At 30.4% G+C, this 27,781-nt stretch overlaps 1 protein-coding gene and 1 non-coding gene across 2 annotated transcripts in view; both read right to left on the reverse strand.

The window, feature by feature from the left end:
* Positions 1–329: 329 nt before the first annotated feature.
* LOC143206890 (opioid-binding protein/cell adhesion molecule) overlaps positions 330–27,781 on the reverse strand; it is a 450,337-nt gene continuing 422,885 nt past the window's right edge. The window contains exons 8-10 of the mRNA XM_076419733.1: positions 7,241–7,523; positions 6,148–6,346; positions 330–3,769 (exon numbers count right to left, since the gene is read on the reverse strand). Coding sequence (XP_076275848.1) covers positions 3,627–3,769; positions 6,148–6,346; positions 7,241–7,523 — 625 coding nt within the window. The 3' untranslated portion in view covers positions 330–3,626. The remainder of the gene's footprint in view (positions 3,770–6,147; positions 6,347–7,240; positions 7,524–27,781) is intronic.
* On the reverse strand, positions 9,047–9,151 carry LOC143189407 (U6 spliceosomal RNA). Its single transcript, XR_013003862.1, has one exon. It is a non-coding gene; the product is annotated as a U6 spliceosomal RNA (small nuclear RNA).

The raw sequence follows: 27,781 nt of genomic DNA on the forward strand, positions 1-27,781 counted from the left end.
ACTTCTTGCTACTATGAGATCATTTGGACAATGCTATTTATATCAAACATCAATATTATAAAAGAACAGTAATTCCACTTTTCATAAAATTCTTCTGGCAGCTTAAATACTATATCTGTTTAAATTACAACTGTAATTTACTATTTCACTAAAATTACAGTCATTGAGACTTAATGGAAGGAAGAAGGAAATTTTCAAGTTACAAGTCACAACCTTATAATTTAAACATGTTTTAAAAAAACTATAAGACTATCTGCTAATATTTATTAATGATTCACTAATGAATGACAGCAATATTTGGATTGATTTGTATAATAAAACAATAGCTGTATTATCTATACATAATTTATTAAGCTGTATTTACAATTATGAGGACACTAAATATATTAATCCAAAAGTACATAACCAATTCATACATATTTTATTGCACCCTTACAAAAATAGTTTCAGTCTTTATTTACACAATGATTCCAAAGAAAAGATTAAAGTTTATGTCATTTTGACGCCAGCCAATATTTCTCAATTCATTATACTTAACTGAATACAGTAAACAGCTAACAAAAAGGAGATATATTATATTAATATAACCGTTTATTACTTAAATGGCCGGCCATCAGGACAAAACTTTGTGTACAAAAAGATTACGATAAAAGCCTCAACGGAATTCAGATATACAATAATAGACACTAAGTGTGTTATTTTAAAAATTATGTAAAATATTTAGATATATATATATTTATAAAGAATGTGCCATATAACGTATGATATATTGTTAGTAATACAGACGGTGTTTGAAGAAATAATGTTTGCTTTTTTATTTTACACATTTTTACCGTATCGATTATTAAATTACAATTTACGTTCATTTAAAAAATTAATATACATTTACACTACAAGCTTAGGATTAAGTTATCATTCAAATCAGAAGCAATCTCCTCTTGTAAACAAAATTAATTTTGTTGGGTTTTTAGTAAACTACCTATTTGCTAGAAATTGACGGATATTCACAAGATCCTCTTTAACCCGAATGTAAGCGTAATTGTAAAAAAACGTATTGTGCATTTGTTCAGATTGTTGTGGAGGGAGCTCTTCAGTGTATATTAATTAAAATTATACCTTATGCATATAAACATAAATTCTCGCTGCTAAATATTGATAATTGATCATTATAAATCATCAATTACTTTCCGATATTATGTCCAGATGTTTTGACAATATGTGGGATGATTCAAAAGTACTAATATCCGGTTGCATATGAATTAAAACAAAATGAGTCGTTGAAAAGTGACATTGTATGATCGAAATATGCTTTTAGCCTTAAAGACAAAACTTAGTTTTACATCCTATTTGGAGTTTAATGGAAACATTAATTTTCCATATTCACTCTTCTTGCTCTTATATTGTGGATGGAAAGTCTACCACTTATTTCCACCAATGCAAATAAACAGCGAGAACTTTTGCATACTTTCCAAAAATGCGTTTATTTTTATAAATTAGAAAAAGCTAAAATGTCGTTGAAATTATTAATAAATATTAGTTGATTAATTGTTTATACACCGAAAGCCTAAAATTAATTCCTATTAAGTGTATATTAATTTTAATAAATCATTTTTTAGTTTACTTATTTATAAATGATGATGTGATAACAGAACGTACAATAAGCAGTTAATATATTTCAGTGTAGTTCTATCTAATTGCTATTTCTAAAATTTAATAAAATAAACACATAATGAAACATAAATACCAGAATGATTTGTTTCCAGAGGGAACGTACAAGAGATTTTGTTCATTTACGTTACAATTTATATTTTGATTCGGGCAAATATATTTATTATTAAAAACAAATTTTAATGATTCCATATTAAATATCTCCATTGTTGATTGATTTGCTAATTAAAATGGTATTGTGATGTATCTGTTTTTGTACTACAACAAATAAGTATAAATTAATAAAATATTATCTAACCAGTTTTGATTTAATTTTATTTAATGAAATTTCGTATGAACCGAATGTCGTATTGTTAGTAATATCCAAATAATTATTGTATGCGATATTTGTATTTCGTAATTTTATTAAATTATAATTTTTTTTTGGAATTTTTTTATAACTACTATTTTTATAACCAATGGTGGCTTGTAATAATAAATTATAAATCCTAATAACCTGTTTTTATTTAGTCGTCCTATTTAGTGTTCATATTATTATATATTTTATCGATCATTGTTTAGATATATTTCTGTTAGAAGAGTGATACAAGCTAAATGATTTTGCTGCATGCTGTTAAAATTATTCCTTAATTTTTAAATAGGATTTGAAACAGTAAACTTTGTAACTCATAAAATAGAACAGATTCAAGCGAATTTATAACGTTGACATTTAGTATACTCAGGTGGTTATATGCTTTAAGAATTTAAAATTGTTTAAGATGGGGAACTACTCCAAATATTTAGCCTTCGCGTAATTTGACTTCAGGTTCTAAATCTTAACAGTTGGCGTTGATTTTATCCATTAACTATATCGCTAATGATTTTCCTTATTCAGTAGTTGATCCTCAACAACTGACTTCTATAGATTCCTTCGAGCATTAATCCAGCCTCAAAATAATTCTTCAGAATTTAAGTGTTTGTTTAGAAGCACACTTAAGAAGCAAGAAAATTGATATAAAGACATTTTTACTAATTCAATAATAACTCATTGTAGTTATTAATACGCTGAAATAACTTAAAATGTATAAAGGTAAGAGAACAATATATTGAAGTGTATTCCAAATAGGTGGTGTAAAATATATTAATATCCCATTTCGCCAACTTTTCTTTACTATATTTTCTTTCATGCTTTGAGAAACTTCCTTGTTCCATTAATACATTTCTTCTCTGATATGTATAATTAGTTCTAATCATTTGTTTACTAAAATTTGCAATTTGTATTACATAATAAAGTTCGAAAGTAATAAAACATATGTAATAAAATGTTTCTGATAAAAGATATTTTGAATACAATTTTGAACAATTAGCAATGTTTGAAGCAATTTGTATGACCTAATTAATACTTTCGATTTATATGTTTGCAGAAATTGGATATATTAATTAAAACGCAATTTTGTGGCCTCTTTTCCTATACCGGGAAAAATTTTACATATAAAATAACTTTATCCACTGTAATATTCTTTTAAAATACCAATTATTTCAAAATTATAAGCAGATAATAAGAATTCCTATCTGTATTTATTTTTAATCATCAATGGAGTCTATATATGTATGTAAGAGAAAATGAACAAAATACTATGCAGTTAATGTCCCAAATAACTTTTTGCAAAACGAAATACATTTAAATTTCGACATTAGAAATGTGAATAATATGATGACAGTTGATCAAGAAGAAATCTACACATTCAGTTTACATAACACTCACCTAGAACAATGGGAATAAAATTTTGCGTTTTGTTTTTTCCTTTTCATTTCCTTTCATGATAACAAACACCATACTAAATGCACTGTTCCTTTCTGAATGTCTGTTTTGTCAGTTCCACCTCCGCATTGTTTATCACAAGGGTCAAACAGAAGATATTTGGTGATACATCGACGTTTTAGATGGAGTGCCACGATATAGCGCTAGCGACACTTACCTAATAGAAGAGTAAACTAAGGATTGTAAGGCAGTAAAGGGCATCGGGTAAGGTAGTGCGGGATTGGGCACTGTTAATGGCTTGGTTTTGATTGGAACCGTATACTGCTGGCTGGGCTGATGGTTCGATAAGGTTCTCCATATCTGAAAGAAAATTAAACGTTAAACTAAATAAAATAAAATTCCTATCATTTTAATGATGATTTAATATGTGGTTATTGAAAAATATTAAATGGTATATTGTACTAATAAATTTAGAGTGATGAGTGTTCAAAGCGTAAGTCATTGAAGGAGTAAACATATTATATAATAACATACATATATAATAACATTCATGAAATGGCATTTGCGTTAAATATCTGGGAATGCATTTTGAATGACGTTTTACATTTGACGTTTAAAATGCAAACAGCTTGGGGTTAAACTAAACCAAATGTACTGGCTGATCTAAATCTGGCATAAATCTAAATTATCATTAGATAACAAGGCTTGGCCATATAAGTCAATACTTAGGCCCATTTGGATTTATGGTATTGAACTATGGTGTACTACTAGCAAATCTAACATAGATATCCCCCAGAAGTTCCAGAATTAAGTATTACGAGTCATCGTCGACGCCCCATATTACGTGTCCATAAACTGATTCAGTGCGATATCCCCATAAAACCCATAACGAGTATGATTCTCTGAAAGATTATTAGTGCATCCCAATGCACTCGCCAAACAGTTAAATGTGTGCGATGACAGTGAAGTGCGTAGGCTCAAACGCAAACTACCCTACGAACTGATTAATAGACACATAGAATGAGATTTGATAATATCTAGAATAAGCTAGAATAGTTTTAGAATAAGTTAGGATAGACTTTAAAATAAGTTAGAATAGTATCTAGAATCAGATTTAGATTATATGTTGTACAGTAGATCACTAACTGAAGTGATATTATACATGACAGGATAGTTATATTATATAGCTGAAACCATATAATAATACTTATTGCCTACGGATAGATTGTCGATGTTCTAGGAGATTAATAAAAAAAAACTGAAATGGCATTTAGTAGGTACAGTTGACAAAAAGCGTTATGACCAACCAAAAACGTTTAAATTTTTGAAATTGTGTCCCTTCGGCTATGGGCTTCAAATTCAATATCTATTCAATATCAATATAATAGTTTGACACTTGTATGGAAACATTTTATTTATGTTAAATGAACTCGTCATTTTAATCAATCAATATATTTACCTTTGCATCTTCGATTCTGCAATACTTTATTTTTTATTTTTTTTTAAATAAATATTAATTATTATAAGGAAAGAAAATAATAGGTTCATTTTATTCCTCATATCTTAACGCATAGTTCTCTGCTGTCTATAATATAGTTCGATTTTCTCCCACAATATTGATTCCTGGTTTATTTAACTAATCTTAATAACTAAATGTTATTACGTAAAGAACTGTGTTTTTATTATAATGTTACTTTCTTTATTCAGCAAATGGGAGTGCTTGTTAGGTACTTAACAATAAAATAAAACCAAATTGTATTTTACAGAGCAATACAGCATGATTTTATTTTGAATTCAGATATATGACTATTTTAATATCCAATTTTAATGTTGCCAAGTAAATAAAAATAAAGAACAAAAATGGAGCAATAATGACTCAAAACCATTTTTTTTAACAATTTTCATTGTATTATTACAGATTACGAAAATTTGATCTATTACAACAGTCTTAAGTTAAATCTTAAGTCTTGTGAAAGGTGAAAGAGAATTAATGACATTTCAAAAGCATATGATCTACGATCAACCCACGCATGATAACGCTCGGTTGCAGGTTGACACTTTCATAGGTACATTGGTTGACAGTCATTCTCAATCTCAATCAATCTCATTTCCACTTTTTTATATCGTTGTAGTAAGGCTTCGCTGGCATACGGTTTCGAAATGCTTAAGAGTGCGAAAATGGATAGATGATTGGATCGCTGCCAAACCAAAGGATAATCATATCTTTCGATATGGTTTCGCGATTTTAGCAGAAGGAGACTTTTATTCGTAAGTAGACTATTCATAAGTTCAAACCGAAAATGACTGAGACGTTAATACACTTTTGGAATCATGTTATTTTTGTATAGAATAGCTATGTTATGTTATGAAGATGGTCCAAAATTATCTAGCAATGCCCTCTTTACGGCTGTTATTTGGAAGGAACAAATAGTTAAGTGCTATTTCTGTAATACAAGAGACCCAATTATAATCCCGACTTTTATCACAACCACTGAATAATCTAAAATAAAAATATCCAATTAAAAGGTTCAACAAATACCACTTGCCATTCACAGAATTTTATTTTACACTATTTTTATTCTGACTAGTGTTATTCATATAATTAAGATACCTATTAAAATTAAGATCGTAATAATCGAAAAATAATTTAGCGAAAAATTAGTTTAACCGTGAAATAATTAATAATTGCGTTCAAAGTGACTATATCACCATTCAATAGAAAAATTGTATAAACTTACCATTAGGACGAGTAGTAAAATGAAATATTGGAGAGGCTTTGTTCCATCCGTAATCATTTTTAGCTTGTATCCTAGCTTCGTACGTTGTTGCCGGCAAGAGATTTTGAAGAGTATAGTTCATAGTTTGTTTTGTAACGCCAGGATAGGTAGGAACAGCTCCCGGATAATGACGATTGTTAAATCCTGGTCCATTCAAAGTCTGCAACAATACTTTCAATATTAACATCTAGTTCAGGTATATATGTCTGATTATTATACAATTTACATATTTATTCTCTCTGTATATAGATTTATTACAAATATCAGAATAGCATCAAAATCAATATTACATAAGGCTGATTAAATTTGATTGTGCTTAAAATGAGAAATTGCTCAAGAATAATGGGCTATAAAGAACGGGAATTAAATATTTTATAGTTGATTGATTTATATATATATATATATATATATATATATATTTCCAGATTTTCCAACAGATACTCTTGAAAATATAGTATATTGTTTTTGAATGTTTCCAGATGATAAGTTAATAAGTTTTCAGGAATTCGTACACTCTATGTTATTGCTTTTATCACCCTACTTTTACGCTCAAATCTGTTGTTAAATAACATGCTTTCCTTTTCTGTCATTATAGTTGTTGGCCAATAATCAGTGAAAAATATATTTCCGAAAATTGTTTTCGGCCATATAGGTCAAACCAAGTTTTAAAATGTTCTAATTTAGAGCAAACGTTCAGTAACAGCTGATAAGTAATTATAAAAGCTGAACTCCAAGTTCTTTTTATCTGCACTTGGAGTATTTTACTGTACAAGGCATATATTGAACCAAAAGAGCTTCCAATTCTGCGTCTTCAAACTTTTGATGCTCTTCCAAGATGGGTGTTCACTGAGATTCTAGGTTTTTGGTATTCGTATAGTGTGCCGCACATTCGGCCTCGAGAATTTTCCTATTTTAATTACAATTTTAGAATACTTTATGATTAAAACTGGGAAAATTAAGTTGCATATCTAATATATGATTATTTTAACTAGTTTAACTATTTATGTGTTATATTTTATTTATTTATTCGATAAAGTAGAACATCATTACTGACCACAACGTTCCATTCGCTTCTTAATCCTGAGTATTTTGTGCCATTGATTCGGGTGCTTTTATATTCATTAGATTCTTCTTGATGATGTTGATGATGATGGTGCGGTTGTTGTCTGTAGAACAGCTTGTATTCAATGATGGACGAGTGGCTGTTGACTGACCAAGTCAAGGTGAACCGATCTCTTTCGGTGCCTTTTGGTGAAGATTCAATGGTGGCAGTTGTAGCAGTTCCCGCAAGAATTACGTGACCTCTGGCTTTACCGTGGATGTTTGATGCCATGCAACTGAAAACAAGTAAATATTATAAATAAATAGGCGAAAATAATATTAGAGATTATTAAACATATTTACATTGTATGTAATCATTTTAAGAAAAATATAATATATTTTTAAATAATGTTGTCTTGAATTGATAATATTTTATTTACATCGATTCGGTAGGAAAAAGTAACATGGGATGATGTTTCGTATTATTTTTCTGTAGAACTTTTTTACTTCATTTTTTATTCTTCGAAATAAAGTTTTGGGTATATTTGCGGAAAAACTTTATAAGCGGAAGTTAAGACAAGACAGGTCAAAGATTAAGCGAGTTGATGACATTTACAAGTTATTATGGGAAAAGTTTTAACGATGTTTAGCCAATTTCGAAGATTACGCAACCGATTGTGAATTATTGAGAACTGATAATGTCAATATAAATGAAAAGATACAATACAAGTTTGTATTCATGGAAATTTGATTTGTGCCCAAAACTGTTCCCTAATATATTAATGTATATTTTTATCTGACAGGTGTGGAATTATCTTGGACGGCTACTGAATATTTTATATCATATAATATGATATCCGGCAGCTTCAAATAAAATTGTTTATGGAAATTAAATGAGGTGTCAAATTCTGGTATTCTATTATTCAAACTGTTATTTCTACATAACTGCGACGATATTGTTAGTTTGTTGATATTGTTATTGTTCTAATCAAGCAATTTTGAATTCGATACAAAATAGAGAAATTTGGTTTGCAGTTTCATACTTAGAGTGATTATTGGACAATAGGGGATTCAGAAATAGGGAAATATTTAGTAGAAACTCTAAGTATGCGTAGAAAGTTTTTTTTTTAATTATAGGCACTTCAAGATGCTAGCGTTATTAGTGACTTGATACAAGTCACCTTATAATTCGTTTAATTTACACTATATTCTTACACTACAATAATTGATTAAATAATACATTTGGGTAATGATGGAATATGGGATGTTGGATTGGGAAGTCGGGTTACAGTACTAAGTAGTTTTTGATAGGCTTGTTGGTATTAGTTATTGATTTGGTTAAGTTAAATAAGTGGAAAGTTGCCGATTTCCTTCAGAAAATTGAGTACTAATTGTGGATGGTCAACATATTATTCTTTAATTAATTTGAAAGACCATGCCGAGACCTCATACCGATTCGACCAAAATGGTGGTGTACGGAGGTAATTTGTAAAGTCCGCATACAACTAAGCTACTAAGAACAGTTGCTTCTACATCTGCATCTAAGTTGGATCTGTTCGTGTAAATTATACGGCCTGGTGAGCTATTGTAAAGGAGTTGGAGAATGACTGAGATTGAGTAGGGTTGTCACGATAAACATATTTTAGAATGTATTAATGTTAACGGAAGGGTTTGTTCATAGAGATCTTGAAGGGAGCCTATCGATTATTGTAGAAAATAAGGATAAGTCAAAGATTTGAATGAAGTTAATGAAGTTATTTACGATTTAAAAATTGCTAGATGATTGTCATCGTTCAACTCAATCAACGTTGGCTTTGACAAAAATGTGCAACGTTTTATGTTTTTTGCGTGTCATTTTTACCTAGGGGTTATGCTAATCTTCTCTGTATCATGCCTATTTTAGTGTATCTACCATCGAAGGGAGCACTATGTTTAGATAGCGTAAGTAGTATTATTACTGAAGATTCATGTCTCAGAAAGCAGCGTGCATGATGTATATCGCATACATCGACTTTAAAAATATTAAGAATATTTTCTACATCTTATCATAATTGATATGGCCTTGGCTATACAACAAACCAAGTTAGATATCTAAAACGAATTCCTAGAATTCCAGAAACTTGTCTTTTATGTTACTAATTAATAGTTATCATATTTTAATAATTCTAATAGGTAAAAAAATATAAATTTATAGCGAGAATATACTATTGTTAGTTAATGTTATAAGGATGTAAAAACTGTTACTTTATACCTTTGGTTAGTGGATATTTATGGCACTATACTTTTAAATCGAATAATTTAACTCTTTAGACACTTTCTATTGTATTGATAATAATTCTAATAATAGTGTCTTCGAGTCAACCTTATCCGAGTAGAGCCAAATTGAAAACAAAAAAAACCATCAGGAATTTTTTGAAAAACTGAAAATATCCTATACATATTAAAATATTTAAAATGTACTGAAACATAATATTTAGAATGTGTTTTTGTTTGTGAATGTGGGAGTCTTTAATCCTTTGGATATATTATTATACTATACTTTCTATCAAATGAAAATGTCGCATAGAGTGGACATTAACAGTGTGAACTTATCAATCGATCAGTTTGAAAAGGAAGATTTTCTGTTTTATAGAAAATTCCGAACATTTTCGATTGACGTTAGTATCGTCTGACGATTTGTGCCCATGAATGATTAGAAACTGTAATTAGTGAGAGTGGGTGCATTTTATTATTTAAAAGGTTATGTCTTGGTTAAAGATCGTTGTTTTTTGTTGATTTATATTAACTGATATATTTAACTTAGGTGCGTTGTCAAAACGCTGAACAAAAAACAGTTTTGAATCCCTATCAAATTGTTAAGTTGTTTTTAGATTGGCACATTTTTTGGTATATGGTGCTAAGATAGAGCAATATACATATGTTACATCACGCGACTGTTAATGGAAATGTAATATCCCGTGATTACGAAAATTGTTTATACGGGGTTAGTATGATTAAATGGAAGCGATGAGTGAGACGTTTGGATATAGGCAGTTTGATTTATGTTCGAATAGATTTAAGCAGATTTAAATCGTCAATATCTTTTTGTGTCAAAATTTTGTCAAAAATTTGTAAATTAATTTTTATATTAAAAATTAAATGAATTGGTTACCTTGGTTTTTTTGTTCAGTTTAATTTTATAGAGAGTGCTAATAAAGTTCTTATTGTAAGATTACAATAAATCATAGAGTAATGTCTGTGTCTGAACTACATGGAATATGCATTAGAACTGTCCAACCATTTTTGACTGTTCATCAAATAAGCGTGTGTCGAGAGAGTCAAGACCATTCCTATTATTGAGGCATAATCCCTCTATGAAACTGAAACTTGTTCATGTGTTACTTCGTACGCACGTCATCATCTTTCTCGGCATTAGTCCTTGTAACTTTCAATTTAATGGTTCATTATTTATTTACTTTTCAAATGTAGTTTAGTTTTATTGTGATTGGCTTGCTCCATACTAATAATGATACTGTTATAACGCTTAGCTTGGCCGCCTTTTTAAAGAATTTAATTTGTCATTTCGGTGATCAACATTATCCAAATTCAAGTGAGCAAAACGTGTGAAACAGATTTTGGAAATCTCAGTACACAGTACAATTTTTTTGCAAGCCTACGTAGCGTTATTAAAGTTGCCGTAACAATATCAATATGCTTAGTCGATCAAGAATAGACGGCGTTCTAAAGCGGGAGACATAATAGAGAATAGAAAGGGCGTAATATATAGATTCTGCATTGTCCAAATGGTGTCAAGCAACTCATCCAGTCAGCCGCTAGTTTTCTATTAGAAAAAATGGCACGATTTTTTTTACATTGTTCTCAGACCGTGTGCCTATGCAATAGAGCTAATTTACGTATCCACCATTCATCGAAAGCATCAATAAATATATTTTCTTGTGTTTCTGTTATTTGAATTTACGACATATATGATTTTATAATTTATTGGGATCATAAATATTCCTCTGATATATAAGGCAATTTTATGGCTCTGTTTATTGTAAAGAAAGTACTTTTCATTTTTAGTTGTGGCTAATAAAAGCGAGGATGTTTGCCTCAAAAGCTGTTATAATTTAATTTAATAACAACCAGTTTGGTTTAAATATTAAAATCTAACGAAGATTTTTGTCACTTAATTTTTGTAACTTTAATTCTATAACGGGAAAGATTGATAACAACTTCGGGAACCGCATCAATAATATAACATGATGCTAACAAATATCAAACATTGCGGTCTATTCGGTTGCTAACTAGGAAAAATTGATTCGTTTTCCCTATAACAAACGTACTGTTGATATCATCGTACTTATTATACGCAGTGGATTTCAAATAATAGTAATCCGGCGTACGTATATGAACATACCATATTCTCAAAATTCACTTAGTTTATAATATTAATATAATTTCATAGTATATAAGATTTTTTATAAGAGAAAACATTGAAGTTAGATTGATAAAAGCCACCAATAAAAAACTTACCAAGCAAAAATTATTTCTCAAAGAAAATGGAGCAGAAGGACTGAGAAGTACTTTTCCAAATCGCAGAAAATATAATAATTTATTTAAAGATGTAGACATATAAAAACTGCTCTTTTAAAAAGATCGTCTTATAAGATCCGTCCATAATAAAAATCCGTGACTGCTTTTTTTGCATTCAAAACTTCTGGAATACGCCAGAATGAGACGATAATAATTCTGTATATTGAGATATTCGAATAAAGTTACCGTAGTCCGCTATATGAAAAATTGGAGTTTTTATTTTGTAGAATTATTTGGAATTGCTTGGAGGTCCGTTATTTGTTGGGAACTTCGCCTAGTTGAAGAACCTGAATATCCTAAATGATACATTTAAAATAATTGTTTTGATTTTAGAAACCAGCGGAGCGATGTTGAAGTGATTATGTAACTTTAACCGATTCCGCAACATGTGGCGTTAGATGTGTTCAGGATGCCAGAGAGATATATTAGTAAAGTTGTTAAAAAGTGTGTAAAAGTATAATATTTATTTCCCAAAATACGGTATTTATTATATTTTAATAGCTTTATAGCGCTATTGAAGGTATCTCTGGCAGATTGTCGGTCAGGGTTTGTTCATATTTTGGTACAGCTACGTGTCCTCTGGCTTATTTGGAATATAGAAAACCTCTTCTAATTGGCTAAAGTTAAAATATGTTTACATTCAAACCAAGTTTATATGCAAGCAAAATAGATGCGTATGATCAAAGATACGGATATATCATTCTTTATATTATATTGGAACTGATTATTCTTAATTATTGTAATATACTACTCAGATACACTTACTTTAATCTCAAACAAAATAGTGAATACCCAAGGAACTAATTAATATTAGTTTCGTGAATCATTGATATCCTTCAGAACGACTTACTAATTAGCCGTTTTGATTCAGCGCCTGATTATTATTTTTGAATTATACAAAGTAACTCAACTTGGTCATTGCAGCTGGATAGAATTGGCAGACAAAAGAGAAATTTATAGTCCTTCAAGCTATATACACAAGTAATTCAACAAGATACAAAAAAAATTGTTGATATCATATATGATGTTATACGATCTATAACTTATTGCAGCTTTTCTATAATATATGATAATCTGATGTGAAATTTTTCTAAAAAATGCTTCTGAATATTTATTATTATCAAAGAATTTATTTCTTGCTAGCAAGAGACTATTTCCTTTTTTTTTTGGATTAAAACTAGATACTGTTGAATAATTTTCATTAATGGCCTTGGCGTCTTTTATCTTCACTTCGGTATTTCTTAATTTAGTATTCACATATTGAAATCTAACTCAACACAATGTTGTTTGTGTCATATCACTTCTTCACTAAATATATCCTTTGTTGACGATTGTCTGCAATTCAGGTTTTAAATCCGGATAGTATTTGCTGATATTTCGATTAATGCAACTTTAAGTGTTCTAAATTTCTGATGTTAGTCTTTGCTTAATAGAAAATTTAATTGAATAGTTCGTTTGTTAGCACAGTGTCCAAGAAGATGGATCGATATCCTGACATATTTAAATAAATAAAAGTGATGTTTTTAATTTATGTGTTTCGTTAAGGCAATAGTGTTAAATGCAATATGGACCAGTAATCTCAGATTTCTATCATGCCAGTAAACAAGCTGTGTAAGATCAGATGGGTTTCTGTTGGTCACTTACCAGTTGGTTAATGCCAAATACTATTGGTCCAGTTGTGTTAAATCCTTATTAATAACAAACAATTAAGTAGTACCAAGAAATTAGTAATGATAATAAAATATTATTAATAGTTTTGGGAACTATCGACTGAATACAGTCGAAACAGTCGATAGCTGCAAAACAGTCGAACTAGCTGATAGTCAAAAAAGTAGTGGACTTCGTTAAGATTCGTTCAAACAGATGGAGACGAACGACTTCCTTCTATATCCATCTTAAGAGAGGAAAGAACGGAGATAACTGATTCTCTTGTGCTTGCTTGTGCTATATGTACAGATCAGTTTATTTTAAAAAAATTTAAATTGGCAAGTGGCGGTGTGACAAAAGGAATGGAATAATGATCCCAAATATAATGTTTCAGCGTATTCTAATATTTCAAAAGTAACAATGACATAATATTATAAAAGTAATTGGTTTATTTCTATTTCATTACAACGTGTGCTTACGATAGTTTTTTTTTACCGTGCCACCAGTGAGACAGAGTTATATGTATCTCGAACGTTTTTTGGGAAAGAGCAGGAAATATTTAATTGAGGATTTTATTATGCTCAAAAAAACAGTTTCAATTTGAATAATGTAAAATTATTTTCATATTTTATAGATTTTGATTTAATTTGATACTAAAAAGAAATGCAATAATGCCTCCTAAATATTTGAATCATAATATCATAATAATTTCATAATCACTAATTATTGAAAATATATATATATATATATATATATATATATATATTGTTATTTACAATCATATTAGAAGTTATTATAATTTGAATTATATTTTGAAGGTCGCAATTAAGAATGCAAAACCAGACCAAACCAAACCAAACCAAACCAGATCATTATGAAATAGTCGAATGAAGTAGTAACGACTGAAACTAACCGGAGCGAAAATAGCGTTTTAAAGTCTGTGTCAAAGTGAGTCGATAGCCGTTTTCACTCGATAGTTCCCAACACTAATAATAAATATAATTTCAAAATATCCTAAGTGCCAAATCAGATTACTCTCAATCAATTTGTAATGATATTACGTAATTTGAAGTCATGCGGTAAGAATTTATGGTGAGAATAGTCTTTTCCGTTGTTTAAGTTTAAGAAAAATTTATTTTCAAAACCGAAGTTGTTCAAAATCGAAACGAAAAACTTCAACAAAGAATCGGGAATATTTATTTTATGTAAATTAAAAGGTGTTCCTTTGTTCAATTTGACGAATTGACTAAGTCAATAACGGTAAAAATCCAAGTTCTGTTTCCTTTTCCTGGAAATCCTAATGGAATCCTTTTTCGGCCCCCGCCCTTTTGCTCGGAAATTTAAAACTTTCGCGCAAAACTTAAATTTACACCCTCGAAAATCTGCCTAAACAAACAATCCCAAATATTGACTTTAACTGGTCCAAATCCGTCTTCCACCGTGACTTGTTTTTTTGAAAACCGAAGTCTTAAAACTTTCATACTGTCTCGGATGTATTACAGGTGTGAATTTACATGGATTGTTACATTCCATAATCTTGCATTAATATGAATTAAAATTATTTGGGACAGTTTAGGTGGCTTCTTAAATCCTTTTATGCTAACATAACAGGTTAATTGAAAAGTTTCCGGCCTGACACATAGATGGCCCTAAAATTAAATCCATATATTTTTTAGTTAGCCGTATTCCTCAAGATGCGTGTATAAATTTGACAGCTGTTGGATCAGTTGAAGCAAAAACTTGGCTTAATGCTGAGTTTCCGGACACTGCCCCAGGAAAATCAACCATTAAGGATTGGTATGCTGAGTTTAGACGTGGTGAATTAAGCACCGGATACGGCGAACGCAGTGGACGCCCAAAAGAAGTTGTTACCGACAAAAACATTAAAAAAATCCAGAAAATTATTTTGAATGACCGTAAATTGAAATTGAATGAAATAGCAGTCACTCTGAAGATATCAACTGAACGTGATCATCATATCATTTACGAATATTTGGGTATGAGAAAGCTGTGTGCAAAGTGGGTGCCGTGCGAGCTCACTTTTGATCAAAAACAACGAAGAGTTGATGATTCGGAGCAGTGTTTGAAGATGATCAATCGTAATAAACCCGAGGTTTTGCGTCGATATGTGACAATGGATGAAACATGGCTCCATCATTTCATTCCGAAATTCAATCGACAGTCATACGAGTGGACTGCACACGATGAACCCACTCCAAAACGTGGCAACAGTTGGCTCGCAAGTTTAGGGCGTCTGTATTTTGGGATGCGCATGAAATAATTTTCATTGACTACCTTGATAAAGGAAGGACTATCAACAGCGACTATTACATAGCGTTATTGGACCCTTTGAAGGACGAAATTTCGTAAAAGCGGCCACATTTTTAAGAAAAGAAAGTGTTGCTTCACCAAGACATTGCACCATGTGATAAGTAAGTGAAAACGATGGCAAAAATTCATGAATTGGGCTTCGAAATGCTTGCTCATTTGCCATATTCTCCAGATCTGGCCCCGGCGACTATTTCTTGTTCTGAGATCTCAAAAGAATGCTCGCTGGGAAGAAATTTTCGTCGAAAAAGTGCTGTAATAACAACTCATAATCCATAACGACTACAGAAAATCAGATGCACTGGAATTTTATATAATACCTTATCAAAAATGTTTTGAACTAACTAGTTGTATCATATATTCCCATATATTAATTGATTTATTATATTTGTAATATTTGTTTCCATTTGTGAGGAAAACGGGTCTGAAATTTGGCACGGTTAACGCTTATTTGAAGTAAGAATTTATAATTGTTTATTATTGTTTATTGAATATTTATAATATTAAATGTGCATGTTATATGCGCTCCAAATAAGTAAATTCCAATAAAATGAAATACGAACAAATCGAGCAACCAGGAAAAGCCAACAAATATATTAGGCTCTAGTTTTATTGGAACTGGCCGGCGCGTTGCCAGCTCCATCAATACGGTAGATTATTTGCCGTTTCATCATTGTAGTTTTTAAAATCTAAATCTGCCAGCGCTGTATAGCAAAACGGTATCGAGTAGTCAAAAGAAAACCCACATAAGGGAAATTATTAATATATCATAATTCGATAATCACAAGAATCGTCGGTCCTGTTTGTCTACTAGCTATTTATAGTTTTGCAAGCAGCTTTAGGTTTAATTTATTGTCCGGAAAACAGACTAGCTAAGAAAAATTATTTTTGCTTAGGACATGTAAATTTTAGTTAAATACACTAATCACTAATATTGGTAATAATAAATCTCCGTATCAAGAATTAAAATGAATGTTGCATAGAATATTAACAATTATAAAATAGCTTCATAGTATATTTATTTCTCATTTGTTCCTGAGTTGTTAGTTAAGATCCATATAGAAGAGACAATAAGATAAAGTAGCAAGTAGAAAGAATTATGAATGCCATATATGACGACTAAAAGACGAGTTACCTGCGAGGTAACGTGGAGCGAGGATTTACATAAGATACATAAAATAATAGCTTGAAATAAATTCAACTGGAATAAATACTGACAGGAGAAAAATTACAGCTACTGCTTTAAAGATCAAAGAGTAGAATAAATAGCAGAGAACAATACAATTTTATTTAAAAATGTAGCTAACAAAATTATTATTTTAATCAGCTTGGTGTATTTGTTTTTCAATAAATAAGTTTTGAAAAGTCTAGGGTTTATTTAATGTTTGTAAATACATTCCTTTTATAAATATTCCTAAATTTTAACAAACTCCTAAACTGTATTCGTTATTGTTCTAACATACATGATAAAGTCAAAGAGTAATTTCAGAATTGTTTTAGTCAGATATTCCCTGTTTTAACATTCAAATATTTATTACTTCATTTACTATTTCATATTTATGTTTTTAACATAAATGCAAAGAAAAAGTTATTATTGCACTTCTGAAAACTGTAGTGCTAAATGTAGTTTTACAGTTTTAACTCATCAATACTTTCTTGAATATTGAAACTGAATGGTAATTAGGTTTAATTAGATTCAAAATAAAATAGTTTAGTGACTGTTGGTGCTTGAGATAGTTTGCACATATATTATCTTATTTTATTTTCATAGCAAATGTTAATAGCATAAAATATAATATGATAATTATTCTCTTTACTCTATAATGTGAGAAACATGATTAACTTAATCATGGTCAAATTTCGCCCAAAAGGCGATCACTAGTATGAAACTACTACTCTAAAGAAACACTTTTTACAGAATTAATACACAATTCTATCCATATTACTTATTTGTATTATACGATATAACCTTTTATCCATATAAAATATGGTGCAGTGCGAGAGGTTCTTGTCGGTCTATTCGCTAATCCACGAATTGAGACGTGTGAGTATATGATAAGGAAGAAATTATTGTTTTGATTATTGTCAAATTTGCGTTATAATTTTAGATTTTCTTAAGTTCATCTGAATAATAATTTAATATATTATAAATCCCTTAACTAACTCTATGATATAATATATGAAAAAATATTATATATATTATATAACATTATATTTTTTATCACTGCCTGTTTCTGGAGGTCACTTATATACATTTATGTCAGCAATTTCTTGTATATTAATAAACTACTGATGATACAATATGGTACACATATTCTGTTCGTATGTATACTACATACGCTGTGTGAATTTACACAGCGGGTAAAATTCCTTGTTATTTTTATAGTCATCTTAAACTAATATATTTCAAGAATAAACATGCTAAGAGATGCTAACAAACAAAATATACGCTTCTTATGCACGCTTTGTAAATATATTATTATTTGGTGGAAATATAATATAAATTATAATTTATGATATATTTAATTTTTTAATCATTTTTAATTTCATCAAGAATATACATAATATAAAAAATACACACATTCACGTTATTGGCCAAGTGTTGATAAAAATATTCATGTTTGTGTAATTTAATGATACGCTAATCGTTTGATCATCCGTAATGATTCATTTTAAAGATAGTTTCCTTTTAACAGCGATTGGCAGATGGTACATTTTATCCATTTTTTTTTGTAAATTCATGGGAATCTCGAGTATCCTATTTCACTTAATACGCAGTCTTATGTAATAAATAAAAAACTGTCTTATGATCGATGTATTATTAATAGGACTTTTTCAAGTTCAGCTTTAACATTGAAATTTCCGTAGCAAGAAGGAGAAAATCTATTCTGCCAATAGCACTAGTTACCACAAAGATCATCCATAGTGCAAAATTTGCCGAAAATGACCTACTCATAACTCAATATTCAAAATGCAACAATTTTTGACTGACTAAACCAATTATGCTTCCTTTGTATCTAGATTATCCTATAAATTCTATATTAAACATGCTCTAGTATGGCCCTATTACGGAATATGTATAACTAAATTTGTTATACATTTGAATGACTTTAACGGCATCTATTAGGAAGGATCGTTGAATGCATGTTTCAATTAATTTTTTTACTGAAACAAATGTCTTTAAAAAATTAATATTCTGCGTGCCGAAAATAGAATATACGGTTGATAAACCATTAATTTTTTTCTTAGTTGAATACTTATCATAATAAAGAAAAAAAATCGGAGTTATTACGTCGACTTTATATTTTGGTTTTCAAATAAAAGCCGATTAAAAAAATATGGTTGCCGTAAAAACCATTTTGAAATAACTGTTTTCAGCAAATGGCTTTCTACATTTCGTGAATAACAATTTAAGTATTTTTAATCAAGATTTTTCTTCGGGGATGCTAAAAAACGATGTGTTTTTTATTGTTATACAGAAACATTGTTAATAATGACTTGACTGACGTCTTAAAAATGTTGATATTTACAAATATTATTTTAGTTATACGTTTACCAATTAGAATTTATCTGGACTGGCTACAGGGCTCCTAACGACTGTCCTCGAGATTAAACTTGCGGACTGGCGAGCGGTCAACTAGCACACCGACTTAGAACCAATATCCTAGTTACTGGAATGGTTGGATGTATTTTCTTTTGCCATACCTTGATAATTTGTTTCATTATCTCATTAAATCCAAATCTGTAAGGGATCTTCCAAAGGTAATATATTATCTATGATGAATGAGTTACTAAATGAAATGACGAAATACGTTTTACTCGTTATTTTTTTATCGTAGTTGCATACGATTGTTTTATTAAACTGGCAGGTGTTCACAAAATGTAATTTATAATTTACAACAGAAACCTATAGAGCTTTTCAATACAGAAAGTATAGGCAAATTTATTTAGAATTCCACAGTAATAGATATACGCAATTGTGCTAAAAATTAACACACCTTTTTTTTTTAATTCCAATCCAAAAATTAGTTCTTCTAGAGTTAATAATTTTTAATATAATAATAATATTTTTAATAATTTTGTAAGATATTTTAATATATTTGAAAAATATGTTTTTCTTACAATTTACAATTCGAAGAATCCAGTTCCCTCTTCTACTTTTAAACCTATCTACTTGGTGTGGGATTTGATTCACGATCATTGCTGTTAATATTACCTGATTGAATTAACTGATCAGTAATCAGTTTTTAGGGTAAATGATGTGGCTCGGTGAATGGAGGTAAAACCAAATGAAACAGTGGTGTTTACATTATGTGACCGTTATTTATTGGCAATATAAAAAAAATGTGAAAAATACAAATAATAAAACGGATGGCAGCAGTGTTACCTGGTGACGAGGCTTGGGCAGTCGATGGTGGCACGTCTAAACTACACGAGGGTTGAGTACTGAATGAATCGCAATACCCTTCAATAACATCCCAGATAAACGTCTCGGGGTTGCCGCCAGCTATTCGTTATCGTGTTCTAGTTGGCGCTGCTGGAACCCCGCCCGTGTTCAACATCTGGGATTATATTTCTGGGTATTTTGTAGACCGTTATTCCACGATGTAAAATTCGACATGCCTCAAGGTCGCTACAAGTTTTAATAAAATTCCAGGATAAACATGGTTTTGTCCAGCGTAGTTGATGTGGTTTTGGAATGATCGTATTTAACACTTTTACTTCTGGACTATGAATATATACATGAATATTGAATGTAGCAAAATATTAGGTACTTCATTGTACTCTGATCATTTTTACTTCAGTCAAATCAGTTTCATTTAAAAAGGCATCCATTATTCATTTAGGGCATTAGAAATAATACTAACAGAAATATTTTCTATAATTTTCTACAAGTTCTTCCAATCTTCCTCCCATCATGGCGATACCGCGACGAAAAACACGATACACTGCCATGCCAATGGCAGTGCTAGAGTAATCGAACCGTTTTAGCATTTCTTCAACATTTCGAAACTGGGTGCGAGGTTTATGCTGTATCGATCTGAAGAAGTGGTAGCCAGAAAGCGCTATATCTGATGGGAATGCTGGGTGCGGCAGAACCTCTCGCTCGAAACCTTCACAAATCTTGCAACCGAACGTTGTCATCCAAGAGGATGACACTTATTTTATTACACGCACTAACAGTTCGATACTGCTTTAGCAGCTCATAATATACCTCTTTAAACATTTTAACTAATTTTGACACCACTTTAAATTTTTTGACATGACAAAGAAGTTCATCATCATAATTTTGAAAGTTTGAGAGGCTTCAGCAGCATATCTACTCAAATGATACTAAAGTAACAAATGTCAAAAATTTAATTTTGATCATTCTATGATTCGCGTCCGTATCGAATGACTAACTCAATAGTACTAAATAGAAATCGTTAGTAAAAATTTATGAATATTAATACTTCGCATATTTACTAAAAAAGCATTGTCGATCAAAAAGCAGGCTAACCTAATATTGCTATGATATATCAATGTTACTCAATATTAAAGAACACAAAACACTATTTAATGGAAATAAATTAAGTTAGTTATAAATATTTTGAAAAAGCCATTGACATATTTTTTTATTATTCTTTTGACATTAGGGATGGATATAATGGACTAATATTCCATTATTAAACTTGTATATTATTATTAATTAAATAAATATCTCGATAGATACTTCATTATTCCAAAGCCTTCATTATGAAACGGTTCCGTATGGATTTTCTCCCTTTGTAAATATTTAAAATACAAGCAGAAAAAATAAACAAACTTTGGTCAACAGATTGTAAAAAAATGTATAATGAAAAAAAGAGTGAGGGGGTAGAGAGCGACTGAAAGCGTAATAAAAGGTCATTAATTATTTTCAGCGGTAAGATATGATATTTCCCTTAAAGCATTCCTTTTCCTGCGAAAAGAAATCACACCGTCTCGCTGATGTCGCCATCCCGGCATAAAAACGGCTCTAGAAGGAGAAAAAAAGAACAATTTAGGGGACCGACTTGGTTGGGAACTTTTATCTTTATTAAACGCGAAAAAATATGTCACTGTCATTCCGTTCAATGATATTAATTCTGTACAATGAATGTTTTATAACGGGGTATATTTATTTAAATTTTCGGTGTCTTGTTATTGATTTTTTGTACAGTTTTATGTAATATGCATATATTTCATCTTTGTGAATAATAGAACGATTTTTTTCTTTTGTTCTAGAATAATATTGTGAATATTGTTAACAACTAGAGTTCGATTGAATACAGTTTGCTACTTGATGGCAGCCCTCATGGTCTTCAGCATTAAGCCTATCGACTAGTGAGTAGCTTACCTAAGCGGCAGGTTTTATCTAGCCTTCTAAAGAAGTTATACAGGCTCGCTGAATTGAGAGAACTTCAGAGAATTCAAAATTTAAAAAAAAAACAAGAAATCTCAATGTATAGATTATGCTTATTAACCAAATATGAGAATAAGCTATTATTTGAGTTAAGTTACTATAAATTTTGTCCCAAATGTTAGGTTTTTTTCTTGAGTTTTTTAGGAGTTTGTATTTATCCAGAACAAAATAAAATAAATTTTCCGTCTTTCTGGCAAAATGGCGTATCGAAAGAAGGATGTTTATTTGGCAGGGATTTAATAATCGAACCATTTTCGCACTTCAACGTTTTAAAACTCTGTACCTGTTGTGGTAAGCTTCACAACTATAGTGAAAGCCAAATAAGACGACGGCTTTGCGTTTGTTACTCTCCTTTTTTCGATCTTTTTTTGGAACTATATGTCTTTCAATATGCTCAGTATATGTTAATAAACATTTTTAATTATATATACAGTCAAAGTAGTATCATATGTGCGCTAAACTTGAATGGTTCGTTCAAAAATAACTCTATTTTTAATAAGCAATAGAAATGAGATGGGGAGATAGTTCGAAACAGCATTTTCGGTAAATTCTACTAATAGCTATTTTATTTCATTTAGGGTGCTTCTTATTAGATGCTGCCTGAAAGTTTTTTAATAGTTAGTGCTGAGTTTTCATTTTGGACTTCACATTAATATGATGGGACAGTATCACAATAAGTTAAAATTAGAAGCTTAAAGCGTTTATTAAGCTTCAGCATCTTTTTAAACCCAGCAGCAAAAATAGTAAAAGTCGAAAGTGCATTAAAGTATATATAAAATATATAAAGTGTATAAATATATAAACGTATAAAATATAAATGTAGTAAATTATATTTTTAAGTTATAAAACGTAAATAGATTTTAAACAAAAAATAAACTATTATTTTACTTAAAAACTCTTTTTATGTAACGCAAAGAAGAGGCGACTTGCTGAACGGCTATAAAAAGAGACCCTGAGGGTCTATTAGACCAATCTATCTCACTCGTTCATTATACAGGGAGATTTAGAAATAGTACGGCCGGATTAAATAACATTTATACACTAAATAAAAAAATTATATGAAATGGAAAGATGTTGCTTTATGTAATCAAATAATTGTTAAAATAATAGAATAGAAGAGTTAATTGACCTTATATCTCTTCTACTGAAGCGATATGCCATTTAGTAGAAATTTTAATTAATCATCCAAAAGCGTCTAAAGAAAATGGCTATTGTTATTCAATCATCGCCTTGCAAAATTTAGGGTCATAACCACGTCTTTACTACTTCTTTGCAACTCCTTTTTTGTTTCAGAATACTACAAAATTCACAAGAATACACAAAAATCAGATCAAGCAGACAGCAGTCTTTTTAGCCTCCAGTGCATTATTATATATTTTACTCAGCTAATATATAGCCTTCTAGATCCGTATATACGGAGGACATCATTACATTTACTAAGCACTGAATAGTAGTAGTAGTGATCAGTAAATAGTAGTAACAGTAGCAAATAACGATGATTAATAAATTAATAAAAACATTTTCATTATCATGCTAAGCAACCTACAATAAAGCAACTTTTATAAAGCCGAACTAAGTCAAGAAAGTGATTAAATAATTAGTTCTTGCAAGGGATGTAGGGCAATATGATACAGAAAGACTGTTGGAAACGTTAATATGCATTATACGAGTAGATGCCATCCTTGCTTCGTTGAAATCTTGGCGAAATGCAATAAAATTTACTGGAAACGTTCGGACCACTGGCTGGAAAATTTCCGCAAGCTGTGTGGTAATTATATATGTGGATGGAAGACGCAGTAGTGCCACAACCCCACTGTAACCGGGGCATAACAGCAAAAAATGTTTCTGCTCAAGGTCTTTCAGAGCCGGAATTTTTATATCAAGCTCCTTGTAATATAGAAAAATTAATCAAGTAATACGATGTTATATCCTACTTTGTCTCATAGATGTCTAGAGCAAGAAAATTACCAAAAATAATACAGAAAATTCGAATTCTGTTATGAGAGTGGGTTTTGTGTTGTTACTTATAATTTAGCCGTTCTTGCGTTGGCGTTATTAATGGTATATTTATTGAAAAACAAACGTAAAACAGAAATAGATTTTGTATTATGTGAAAACTAAATTACGTGAGCACTAAGAAAACATAGGTAGGTGTAAAGTAGATTAATTTAACAAAATCCATCCTTCTATAATAGGATAAACAGCTAGATTAAATAAACAAGCGAAATAGGTGTACAATAATATATTTATACAGGGCGGTATAAAATTTAATGTCATGGGCATATCCACTATCGATTAATTACTACGAAGATAGTTTGATAATAATAATGAGTAATTGATCAGTCAGTGAAGTTTTAAATGACAGATTTTTTAATCATCACAGTGCATTTAATCCAAAGTATTTCCGACTGTTTCATTAGTTATAAATAATAGATTTTCTCGACAATCAAAAAGGCGTTTATTTCAATTAAGATCTCTTCATTCGACCTATATCTCTTTCTTCAGGTTTGAAAACAAGAAATAGTCACAGCGGGCTAAATCTGGAAAATATACTGGATGGAGCAGCAGTTGGTAGTGAACTTTATTGATGTTTACCATATTAACTACACACGTGTGCACCAATACATTGTATTGATCAAATATTTTATACTTCCATAAACATTCATACAAAATATAAATATAATAGATATTTATATTAATGTACAAATATTGTACTTGGAAACATCAGGGGTTATTTTTAATCGATAATCAGAACACAAAACAACAGAATAAGCAAAACCCCTTGATTTAGAATGTTTATTAACTTTGGCGTGGTATAAATAGTCGCCGCGTGACCTGTGATATTTTGGTATCGATTGTTCATTAAAAAACCAAATAAATATGCTTGAACGAATGATTTTTATTAGCAGCTGTGTGTGGGCTGTTTGGCAATTTATTTTGCGACGATGAACAATAAAAGAGATATATGGGCCAACACACATAGTACAAAGATATAAGCTGTACAGCGTGGTTTAATACATGCTCTATTAATTTTTAATTATCTATCGTTATAGTTTCAGCTTAAATAAAAAAAAACTAATTATTTTATATACACTTATATATTATTCGTTTAAAATTAGTTTATCATCGAGAAATATATAATATCGCATAGCCAACCTGTACCAAAGGAGGCTAAGCTATGTTTGCTATCCAACAAAGTCATGGTAACACTTTATTGCGACATATGCAGTGTCATCCATATCTACTACCTTGACAATTGTAAAGCAATCATAAGCAAATATTATTAAGAGCTTTTGGACATATTTTTTGTTATATTTTAAAATCTCCTTGATACCAATTAGGGTTTATCTGGACCTACTGGTTCTCGAATGGGAAGTGACGAATTTAGCAATTATTCCAGAAGACAACTGGTCTTACCTAGCCTGGTTATGGGCGTTACTGGGTTCATTATCCTTGTCGGGTTTTACACTCTTGTCTTTTGGACAAACACAATTATAAACAATTACAAACATAAATTTAGGACCATGCCTTAGCGGGATTGCAACCCGATACTATATCAACTGTAGGAGGTTATCTCGTTGCCATGACCACTGCGCCACTCAAGACGGCTGCACATATTTCATATTCATTTGAATTTGCTTCCGCACGGAGTGACCGTATTTGGCGATTAAAAACGTTTTGTTACCGTCAGATAATGCAAAGTTACACACTAACGAAATATTTTTTTTGCTGAAAAGAATATTGATTTTGATTAAATCGTTGATTCAAAAGTTTACTGAATTATCAAACTACCATCATATAAGGCCCTATAACATTATTTTTGATTTATTGATAAAAATTCAACAAAGTTTAACAAAAATTTTTGTCATAACTGTAGCTTACCTTCCTGGAAACGCAAAACGGGACTCAGGAAAGGAAAATGTCGGGTTTGGGGCCACTAATTTACCTATCCATTCATTACCCATTTATGTCTTCAGTATTCATGAAGTTCATATAAGTTCATGAAAATATAAAATATGCTTGATGTGTCGGAACTTCTCATTCAACAATTTTGATATCTTTTCTAGTAGGTGAACGGTGAAATCCTATTATTTTTTATATTTACTCATTAGGGCTGGTCGGCTTGTCAACAGTTCTACAATCAAATTATTCAATGAATTTTGTTAGATTCAAATTTCGTCCATTCTTGATTTTGCTGTGTCCTCGAGAATACCGACTTTTTTTAAAATTCGGATTGTTCTATTAAAATCACATTTCATTATTTTTTGAGTTAAACTATGGAAGACTTGCTTTCGTTTTTTTTTTGAGTAACGTAACAGTGATGATTTCAGAGAATTGGTAATATACAAATGTAGAATTAATAAGTAACTATACTGAACAAAAATATTGATATAATCTTTTGGTATCATCACTTATATCTAATTAATAAATCGTCAAAAAATAGGTTATTGAATTAGTAAAATAAAACAAATAATCGAAACGTAAGGCGTTAAAAACTAAATCCTTAAAATGCCTTTAATTCTCTAAAATCGTAATTCCACCATATTCTAAACTTTATTGATCTAATTCGAAAGATCATAATCTAAAAACTTTAAAAAATAATAAATGAAGTAAAAACCTGCAGATCTATCTCGCTGCTATCGCTAAAAGCTAAAGTATTTGAAAAACCTTTACTTAATAAAATAAAACTGATTGTAGAGGAAAAAAGCATACCAGTTTGAGTTTACTAACAATCCCTCAAGAACTGGTCAGGTGCATAGAACAACAGATGTAACTGAAAAAGCCTGTGAACATAGACTATAGAGAAGTATATTTATCTATAGATGTAGCAGAAGCTTTTGATAAAACTTGAAACGACGGCCTTGTTCGTAAGATACAGAGAATATTATAGAATCATCAAATTACTAATATAGTCCACGTTTGATTTTCACAGAGTAAAGACGTGTTCGGAGAGACGGTCAGTGAAACGAAACAAAAGTGTAACATATATGTCACAAATGCGTCGTTAAAAAAAGTCTAACAGTAACATTTCAAAGACTGGTGAAAAAGTGAAAGTGCGATCGGAAAAAAGGTCAGCACTGTAGAAAATAAATGCAAAATGCCATAAAAGGTTAAGGGTCGAAAACTCAACATCTGGACCACAAATGCGACGTAGGATAATTTGAAACATAAAAATAACAGTATTATTTCAACAATACATAAAAAAATATGGAGAAGAACACTGCACAAAAAAACAGATAAAATGGAAATATTGACATCAGGCGTATCACATATTGCAGTTTTGAATGTAGAGCACACAACTAGAACCCAGAATGAACAGGCACAATATAATGCGTGGATGAATGAAAAGTCGGCGCGGGAGAGTCTTGAAATTGCATTAACCAATATGCAAAAACAAATAAATGCCCTCCAGCTGCAACTAAATAAACAAAGCTCTGAGGGCAAGGACAAAACAACGATAAACCACCAAGCCAACAAAAGCAATCCAATTGTTACATATGAAACAGATGAAGAAGAAATGCAGAAAGAAGTAGGCTGGATAACGGTTCAAAATAAAAAAAGAAACGCAAATAATTCTCC

This window comes from Rhynchophorus ferrugineus, unplaced genomic scaffold (assembly GCF_030347505.1).
Source record: "Rhynchophorus ferrugineus isolate W39M unplaced genomic scaffold, kcgeb_rfMv2 rfM1, whole genome shotgun sequence".
In the NCBI taxonomy this organism is placed as follows: Eukaryota; Metazoa; Arthropoda; class Insecta; order Coleoptera; family Curculionidae; genus Rhynchophorus; species Rhynchophorus ferrugineus.